The following is a 10,505-nucleotide window of genomic DNA, read 5'->3' on the forward strand; positions in this document are numbered from 1 at the left end:
CAGAATTCTGCATGGTTCTGGATCAGAGTTCAGTGAATATTCTAGATATTGAATATCAAATATTCCATCAGATTTCGTACCTACTGATGGTGATCATATGTCTATCACATTATATATCGTTATGGATTTATTGTCCAACCCTAGGATATGTGATTAATCCTTGGGAACAATCTTCAAATCGCTGAAGCTTCCACAATTATACCCGTCATACAGTTCTACATCCCAGAGACAAAACATGTTTTGATGTGAAATGTGTGCAATAAACCCAGAAGAAAAGCAGAAGATCTGCAAATACACCACATTGATCAGATTTTCTTGAGTTAATGAGATCAAAGACGTTTTGTTTATAAACATAATGCACATCATTTTATAATGAAATTGTCTAATCGCATCCTGGAAAAACAAAAGTGAATTTGAGAAGCATAATTATGAAAATAGACCATAAGTGTTGACAGCAGTCAGAATGTTATGAGAACTTTAAGACAGATTCTTTTTTCTGAGAACTAAAAACAGTTTCAGGTGTTGCCTCAGTCTCTTTCACAATAGAGTTCACTATATACTCTTATACTGTGTATTTTACACTTTATTTGCTGATTTATTTCTTGAGATTTTATTTAAATTTATTCACATTTTTGAATGTTTTGGTGTTTTTTTTAGAGTGATCTGTTTTACACGTTTATGTCTTTGTATCTGTTTGAAGATATGTTCAATTTAGGTTTAAGACATGGCAACTACATTCACTCATTCACCTTTCTGCACGTATATTTACATGCTGGTGGTGGCAAGCTACTGGAAAGCAAAGATTCTTATTGAATACATTTATAACATAATGAAGTTAATGAATATCAAATCTCAATGACAAAAGCATGAAAACAATATGTCACACTTTGAAACAATAAATGGGTTGAACAACAAGAGGCATTGCAAGGTCATAAAACACGTGAATGCGTTACATTATTGCTAAATATTGACATTATATTCAGCCTATGAACATATTTTTAAAAATTCTGTCTACATGTGAAGTTTTTTCATGCAGAGGTTTTATTTAAAGTCTGTCATTGTCAATTAGAAAATATATGTTACCTGTCTTATTTGGAAATATATTATTAGCTTTCCAGAAGGCAACAAAAAAGATCCCAGCGTTTGTGCAATTTTATGCAACATCTTTGCTCCTTCTCCCCCAATGAACATCATATTTTGCTATATTTTTCTTCCTTTCATCTCCGTCCAAAGTACCCTTCCACTCCTGTTAATCAAAATATATTCACTGTCTCCTCCTTTCATACCAAGTGAATCTGAGGGACTGATTGGCAATTTCAAGAGCAAAACCATAGTTCAGTGAAATAGAGATGGATGCCGTGAGGATGAGTGTGCCCTGCTGTTACTATGGCAACATTTCAACAAGAGGGTGGGGGAGAAATGACGATGGGACATGATCAAATATGAACACTGTATTCTGATTTGTTATCCAGTTTGTGCTGTTCTTACTAGACTACCCTGCTTGTATTTGCTGTTCTTGCACACACAAACGGAAAAAGGCGTTTTTTTTGTTTTTTTTTAAGTACATACAAAGGCTGACACAGCATCTGCTCCTTACTGATAACACTGCTTAATGGCAATAAAAAGCACACGAGAGCATAGTCTTTGTTTGCTCCTTTTTACACTGGCTAGCAGCAAGTCTGTTCCAGTTACCAACCCTGCTGACTTAAGCATCACATCATCAAATTCGTCATTGCGGTGCTCTGTTCATTCTACAGATCTGTCTGGACTTTAGTGAAATGAACAGAGCACCAACTGGGACTGTTAAATAAAAACAGCAGGCATCAAGATCTGCTACTCGAAGCACCACCGAAGAACCTGTTTGAAGCTGCAAAAGACTTGAGACTTCAGCGGAGAGTTACCTTCTGGCAAAGTAATGACCCTAAACATGAAGAACTGCAATGGAAAGGTTCGCAACAAGGCATCTTGACTGGTTGGAAAGGCCCAGTCATAGTCCAGACTTAAATCTAGGAAAACAGTTATAAGAACATTAGAAAATTGACATTCCTAGAAGGTCTCTATCCAATTTGATTAAGCTTTAGTTGCTTTGTAGAAAAAAATCTAGTAGAGTATAAGTCAGTTGTTGAAAGTTTTTGGAGACATAAACCCCCCCCCCCAAAAAAAAAAAACACTTTACACCACTTTTCTTCCACTTCACAGTTATGTGCTACTGTGGGGAGGTTCGATAAAATCCAAATAAAACACATTTGAAGATTGTGGATGTAATGTGACAAAATATGAGTCAGCAAGTAAGAATTATTTTGTAAGAATCTAAAAAAAGTAGAGGGGTTCTTTAAATTACAAACGCAAATGCATCAATAAATAAAAGTTAACAAAGTTTATTACATGTTTATATACAAACAATCTTGCAAGGCACACCGTTGTTTAAATAATATACAATACATTAATTTTCTTGAGCAAACAGTTTTTAGAACATATATTACTATATGCGGGTTTAGTGTTTAGATATTTGATATTAGAGAAGGCCCCAAATTACAAAAACGCTTAACATTGATGAATAAAATAATCACACACTTTAGGATGTAAACACATTTTTATATTTCTAATTCAAACTAATAAAATACATTTTGAATATTTGACATACAATCTGTCTTTCCTGAATATAAATAAAAGTTACTGTGGCATTAATACTAGCTTCTTTTTTATCACTGGGAGTAAAGGTTACAATCTCTTGTATTTAAAAAAAGTAATTCGATTTTCAGCTTGTAACATTGCAACGATATGCTTATTTCTTTTACTGTACCGCATTGCTAAAACAGAGAACTAAATCCAATAGGTTAATGGAAAAACTTTGAGCAACAGCATGTCGGTTTAGTTGTTCTCCATTCAGCACAGGCTATTGATCATGTTACAATCAGCCACGTCAATCTGTCACTCCTCTAATACTGAAAAATGTTTGTCCAACATCAATCAAGATGTTCATGAAGCAGAGATTGAAAGATGAAAAGATGTGTATGACAAAAGCCTGCAATGACTCATAAAATCAAACTAAAGAAAAAAATGGTTGCGACTGTAAGCTTAAAAACATTAAGAAACAGGCTGTCACATTCTTACAGTTTCTCATTATGAAGTGGCCTGACCTACTTAGACAGCTTTGACAGATAAAGACCCTTTAACTGATTGCTGACTTGAAGTATCTTTAAAAACATCTTTTATCTAACTACAAATAAAAAAAATGTCCATCAGTGTTCCAGTTTTCTCTTGATTTTTTTTTTTTTTTTTAAAGACGAGAGCTTGACCGAAAACGATAAGGCTTTAACGGCTGAAAAATGAGCCTATCAGCTTCTCTTCCCCGGCTCTTTTGTTGAAGGTCTTCTGGGGCTGGTGTGTGTTTCACTGAATATTCCTATTTTGATGTTATGGATAGTTGGCCTTTATCATGCCAGGAGGCCAAGTCGCTTGACCTTAGCAGAAAGGAAAGAGTGGATGATGAACACTAAGGTCTTTGGGCAGCAGCGAAGGTCCAGTTTCTAAGAGCAGAGAGAGACGAGAATAAATCAGGATGTTTGTGTATCGATAGTTTGTTGAGAGTTTGGATATAATTGGATATATTTGGATATATTTTATCTTCTTTACAATCTCTTCTGATTAATCCTTGTAAACAGTTTCAAACATTTAGTTGTTACTCTCACTGTAGATACTTTTAATCAAGTAACAATTTTCTTCTTACATACAAATCCTAAATGCTAGTGAATACAATAATTGGAGAACTTATATATTTTGAACTGACATATTGTTCTGAGTGATTATGATTAATTTCCAGATATATTTTATGAAAAAAAATCTCTCTTCTTGTATGTTTTTTTATTAACCTTGTTGCTTCCTTGCACACAAAAGGACAGTTCCTTTGACATGCACAACTTTTCCATGTCTGTTAATCAATTCAGCAGACTGTCCCCAAACACAGTCCTGCTTTCATGTTCGACACATTCAATATATCCTCCCACACACAGAAAAGTTTTTGTTAGTAATTATTTAATACAACCTATAAAGTGTTTCTTACAATTTCAGCCTCCGGGCCTCCAAAGTCGAGGAACATCATACGGACTCCATCATCTGAGGACATTCGGAGACGCTCGAAAGGCTGCTGGAGGAGAATATTTTTCCTGACACCCATTTCATCTGTGAATAGCGTGAAGCCGTCGTCAATGTGCACTCCCAGCATGCACTCTTTTCCATTCCAACTACAGGCTGCACACACAAAAAAGATAGTTTAAAATCTGACCAAGTCGAGGGAATGTTAATAATGGACCTTGGTACAGTATTACCAAGGTAGAGGACAGAGATTTAAATCTTTCCTGTAGTCTTCTTTGATTGTGACACCTTAATATGCTGACATGACAAAAGAAGCACTCACACTTTTTACTCCAATGAAATCAGAATTTCTCTAAATTTTACTTGATGTAAACATCCATGTACAGATTAATTCAAAGTCCATGTCTTAAGGCTTTCTGTACCACCCAATGTTACCACCAGATGGCAGTGTAATGATACTGCTCTATCTGGTGATGGAACGCAATGTGCTGAGTGTGCAGTGAGGATGCTTTATGAAACCTTAACAAAGTAAGAAATATAATTTAACTGTGATATGTCAATGCAAGAACCAAATCAATGAATTTCAAATACACAGCAGTGTTGTACTTTCACTTTAGAAGAGATAAGCGACTGCTCTTTACTTAGCAACTATAAAAACAGACATTGATATATGTGGTATTTTGGATCTTTTTACCTGCTGTGACCTCCTTGATGAGTTCTGCAGCATTGTGGCAACCCTCGACCAACAGATGAGTCCATGTGGACAGCTCCTTGGCAGTGTCCACTCTGAACACATGAGTCTCTACACCCTGCTTGGTGCCTGAACGCAAGCCGAATGACAACTCAGAGTCCAATAGAGAGGAACTTTTTCCAGGACCAGAGTGGACCAGCCTTTGAGGAGAAAGAAAAAAATATCACCAGAAAGATTGTAATTAGCAATTATAGGATAGACTGTGGCTAAAGATGAAACTGCTACCTATGTGGAAAACAAGGTGTGGAATCCACAGCAGAGAGAGTAACGGAAACATACATGACTCATAGCTCCTATGAGGATGAATGTTTTCCAACTAAAGCTATGGAAGTTTTGACACAAACTGTTCAGTGGTTCAGTTATGGAAAGTGTGAGCAGGAGCTCACAAACCAGTGGAGAAAAAACAAACTAATCAGACCGAGGCACAAAGCGTATGTGTGACAGTTACTTTGAAAAGTGAGCATCTGGTGTGTGCGATGTATGAAGAGACGAGAATTCTAAGGTTTCTACCACATGGGTGAAACTCAGCAAGTTGAGGGCACCAACTGGTCACAAAAAATTTATTTTTAAACACAAAATAATTTTTGTGAAGGCTTTATTCATTTGTATCAGCTCAATGTTAAACTTAACATACAACATAATAAAAAAAGAAGTTAGATTTTTGTTGAAAAGGGTTCAGTAAATTACTGAACATCTGAAACATAAAAAACCCAACTCTATTCTCTAAAATTGAATTGGATGTTGGTCTTGGCTCTGAAACCTCTGCTATACCCAATTAGTGTACCCAAGTCTGTTGTTGAGTGAAAGCTGCTGAATGTCTGCAGCTGCATTTACTATGTCGTTAAAATGAAAGACGTGGTTAATAAAAGACACTGCGATGGACCGAACATTTTCTATTTCAATATGTGCTTAAATAGAACTTAAATTTCACCTTATGAATTAAAAAGATGTCTCAATCTCCACCAAACATTTTTATAAGGGCACCAAATTTGAACCAAGAGTCCCCAGTAGCCTCCAGGATGCACTTGGGGCACCTCTGATGTAAAGAAATTAGAATTTTAACCTGGTTGTGATGAGGGTGTGACTCTTAGTGGGGTTCCTTAGGCTCTCTTTGCTCTCAGGAAAGGAGGAATACAGAAGCAGGTCCTTCTCTGTCAACACTGCAAAGAGAGGTTTCTCTGGACCCTGGGACATCTGCACACACAGACAATTATTTCAAACTGAAATTAAATGCCCATCACTCTTTCAGGGTACATACAACAATCCTTAAGTTAAACACCTTTTAAAACCACTTTTACTACCTTCTAATTTTTTTTAAACATTGCATATGTTGATCCGTGTGACCTTTCTAACTTATGAATCATTGTTTCTAAGTCACACCCAGAAAGGAAAGGTTGTGGAAACTAATGGCTGTATCCAATTTTAAATAAAAATATCTTCTGCTATTAATAGCAGTAAGAGTAGCAGGCTAATATTGGTTGCAGTAGTGGTATTACTACTAAATTACAAAAGTTAATTTTAAAACACATATTCTGGTGAATTGTGCAGGCAACCCAAAAGATATGCAACTCTGTAAAAAAAATGGTGCATCAAAATTACTTTGATGGCCCAAAGGGTTAAGTTCACACTACTCAGGGACACCAAGTTCTTTCCTATCGGATCTATTTTGATCAGCTGCAGGGGTGTGAGGTCCTGGAGGAGCTGTCGGTGAACCAACCGCCTCAGTAAACTCTTTAAATGGTAAATGATGCCATCAACAAGGTGTTTTTGAAGAACACTGCTATTCTGGTTATGTAACCAGTTTTGTCTTTACCACATGTGAATGGCGTTGCAGTATCGGAGCTGAGGAACATTTCATGATTTACATCACTTACATTAAGAAACTTAATTACTCTTAAAAGGCACTGTATTTATGTCATTTGATGAAAACATAAAGTTTTCGAAATGTTCAACCTTATCTTAAAGTTAGACTTACTGTAAGGATTTGGGTTTTTCTCTGTGTTGATTTGAGTTTTTCTGTGTTCATTTTGAGTTCCTGTGTCTCTGAGTCTCCATGTTGTCCTGTCTCCCCTTGATTGTCCACAGGTGTGTCTCGTTTTTGTGATTACCCTCTGTGTATTTAACCCCTCCTGTACTCTTTGTTCCTCATTGGGTCCTTGTCTAAGCTGTCGTTTTGTCAGTCCTGTCTGGCGTTTAGTCCTGGCTTCTGCTCAGCCAGGCTGCCTGGTTGTTGGATGTTTGTTGGGCTTATTTCATCATTAAACCATCATTTTTCATTTCAACCTGGGTCTCAAGCATCTGCCTCACCACCTCCTCACACCACTTTATGACACTTACTGAATCTTAAAATTTAAGACTTTAAGATAAGTCTTACTTTTTTTGTTTCCAATGTGGAGAATCTAAGAGTTTTCCACAACCAACAAGTATACTGAGAAAACTGAAACTAGAGAGTAAAAAGGATAACAGAGTACAAAAAAAAAAATACAATTAAAAGATTTAGAAAAGAAGAGCAAGTCCTTTCACTCTTTTCTCCATGTACCCCAATATCCTTCCATACCTGCTCTGTAAGCCAGCCCAAATGTTTGACATCCATGCCAGGTTGCATGCTCTTCATCTCCTCCTTCACTTGTGGTAGAAGGCTGGCGGCAGCAGCTTGGATGGCATTGTACCACGACTGAGCCATGGCTGGGTCTTTTGCCCGCAGGAACATTGAGTTCTTTCTGTTGGATGAAATCACCTCGAAATACCTGGCAAGTGTGATTAAAGGAGGCGGGGGAAGGAGGAAAGAAAATGGAAAAAAGGGTCTGTTAAAAAAACAAGAAAAACCTCAAAGACAGCAAAGCTTTAGGCTGAGGAGGAAGTTTCATATATTAAAGAGAATATCAAAGTAAGACAAAAAAAATCTCTTTTGCAATAATCTTTAAAAGTAATTTTTTAACTTGTCAGTCAGCCTTCAGCTTGGTTCTGAAAAATAGATTAACTGAATTAAATATGACATTTAACTGATAGATGTTTAACATGTAGTACCTGTTCTCTGTGTCTGGGGGGCACTCTTTCCGTGACACCTGGCACATCCTCAGTGGGATGACGCGAGGCTCTTTCACCTCAGTGGGGAAGACCTCATTGCTCCTCAGAGGTGTAGAGGGGGGAGAATCCCAAGGGAGGTTTGCTCCAGGGGAACCGGAGCTTTTAAAAAATGCAGACATTTCCTTGATGTATTTCACTGTAAAAGAGCCAGAGCAGAGAAGGGAGAATTGGGTAATGAGCAAGAAGAACTGCAAAAAGAAACTGTAAAGTTTTTTTTTCATCCAAAATGGATCCTTCAGGTTTGTTACAAACGAAAAAGTACCACACTTAGGAGCTATTTTAAATAGTCTTTAAACCCATTTTTGACAATTCATAACAGACTCATTGCAGCTTCTTTTGTAAAAACAACTTAAACATAATGAAAAGTAGATGATTTTATCTTAATTTTCTCATTCTTATAATTCTGGAAGGAGGACATTCCTTGAGCACCAGGTGGGTATGTAAAGGGTACGTAATTCACTTTTGTTGTACATCAGCACAATGCCATGGGTCACCAAGCACAGCTGGTTCTTTTGGGAAAGTCATGGACCATAGGGACAGGAGTAATAAAGAGGATCTCAACACTCTACATCCAAGATTATCCACTCCACTGAACAGATGCCAAAAGGCTGCAGTCACTTTACACCTTTTTAAGAGTCAGTTCAGCTAAAATCTATGTGGGAAAGCCAAAGCAGAGAAAACCATAGAAAGCATAGGGGGAAATACAGATCCATGTGCAGAATAGAGTGCTGACAGTAAAGCCTTTGATGAGTGATAAATGTCTTCTGTTTATTTTTGCATTTTATGGCCTCATTAAATGCTTTAAATCAGTGTATTCAACACCAATCCCCATGGACAACTTTTAGATGTGTCCCTGGTCCAATACACGTGAATTAAATGGTTTTACTAACTCCTCAGTATTCAGTCAAGTTCTAATTATTTAATTCAGGTGCGCTGAAGTAAAGACTGAGGTTGAATAATCCTGCTTTAGGTTGACAAACATAGATGTGGAGGAGGTTTTGCCCTACTGTCTCCATAGATTGTTTTCCAATAGCCACGTTAGAATAATCTCCCTCAGGACTTTCTGCTGGACATCCTGAAGCAGCAAAGCAGCCCAATACAGCCCAATGTTTTGCGACACACACCTTCCAAAAAAATCCACTGTTGCCTTTTGTATTTACTCAGGTTCTACTGGCCTATCTGCTGGGATATGTCAGTGAAAACAAAAAGATCCAACAAATTGAGAGTTGATTAAGTCATCCCTGTATTTGGGAATTTTTGTTAAGATTTCCTCAAGAAAGCAAAGCTGGGCAGTAAATGCAACCAAAACCACTTATTTGTTTGTCTTCCCAAGTGCAATAATGCTACTCAACTGTTGACCATTATTCAGATCAGAAGCTGTGCCTGTTGTTGGTTTGGAACTTTATGATTTTGTAACAATCCTTTTTATCACATATTGTGATCATTTCCAACCACCATCTGAAGCCAAAAGCAAATTTCCACATATGTGGACAATAAAGTTTATTATTATTGTCAATATTAAAATCTGTTTAAAGATATAGCATGCACATTTATGACAAAAAATAAGAAAACTGTATGCAGGGAAAATATTTTCTCACAAGACTATATACTTCACACTGTAGGTACCGCCATAGTAGAACACTTTTTAACACCCCACTGCTGGTTTGAGTTTATGTGATTTTATCTTCTTGCTTGTGTTCCACAGCTGAACAATCAATTATCCTTTGAGAACAGACACAGCCGTTCATTGACTTAATCTGATTTCATGAGCACGGACCACACCACAACAATGTGAGTCCACTGTTTCAATCAAAGAGAAGAGAGGACAAGAAAGGTCTGCTGAATACAAGTTAGACACAGTCAGCAAATGACATGGTGAACCCCTCGAGATGGTGCTGTGGAAGACAGAAAAGTACAAATTACAAAATAATGCACACAATGGATATTATAGGGAACAAGAGAAAACAATTGAAAGAACTGAGTGTTGTTAAAACAAATTTAATTGTCACTTGTGGTTTGGGTACAAGCAGCAGAAAAGATGCCGTAAAAGAAAGATGTGTAGAATGAATTGGATGAAAAGATTTGTAAAAATCAATAAATGAGATCGTTGAAATAAAACAGAGCTGTAAAACAGAGACGGTTTAGTGAGGAAGTAAGATGAATATGGATAAATAAGGAAGGTGGGATAAAGAACCCCAGTACAAAGTGTGATACATGAGTGAGCCAGCTGTAATCGCTTGCCAAGCGATTAGAGGGGCAGCGCAGGATGGTCTTGGTCCTCAACTTAAATCCCCTTTCAGGTCATCTTGACATTCTGATGATGCAAATAGATTTCACGAGACCACATATTTCAATCATGCCTTGTACCTAAAAGTTGTTATGGTTTTGTGACCACCTGATCAGAGGCAAATAATGATGAATCCCCTTCCCATGTGACCTTTTAGCTGATTAAAGATTTTCATTTCACTATAAGTCAGTCAATTGAGAGATCAATTGCTGGAGGCATGTTGTTTAGTCAATGTGAGTAAGTTAATTGCCATACTTACATAATATATGACAACACTCATGGGTC

General features: G+C 37.0%; 1 protein-coding gene across 1 annotated transcript in view; it reads right to left on the reverse strand.

Annotated features, from left to right (window-relative positions):
- Positions 1-2,362: 2,362 nt before the first annotated feature.
- snta1 (syntrophin, alpha 1) overlaps positions 2,363-10,505 on the reverse strand; it is a 32,309-nt gene continuing 24,166 nt past the window's right edge. Inside the window, exons 3-8 of the mRNA XM_055027479.1 lie at positions 7,874-8,069; positions 7,404-7,593; positions 5,910-6,040; positions 4,790-4,986; positions 4,064-4,251; positions 2,363-3,530 (exon numbers count right to left, since the gene is read on the reverse strand). Coding sequence (XP_054883454.1) covers positions 3,438-3,530; positions 4,064-4,251; positions 4,790-4,986; positions 5,910-6,040; positions 7,404-7,593; positions 7,874-8,069 — 995 coding nt within the window. The 3' untranslated portion in view covers positions 2,363-3,437. The remainder of the gene's footprint in view (positions 3,531-4,063; positions 4,252-4,789; positions 4,987-5,909; positions 6,041-7,403; positions 7,594-7,873; positions 8,070-10,505) is intronic.

Source organism: Poeciliopsis prolifica, unplaced genomic scaffold (assembly GCF_027474105.1).
Source record: "Poeciliopsis prolifica strain line A6 unplaced genomic scaffold, Auburn_PproV2 SCAFFOLD003, whole genome shotgun sequence".
NCBI classification, from domain to species: domain Eukaryota; kingdom Metazoa; phylum Chordata; class Actinopteri; order Cyprinodontiformes; family Poeciliidae; genus Poeciliopsis; species Poeciliopsis prolifica.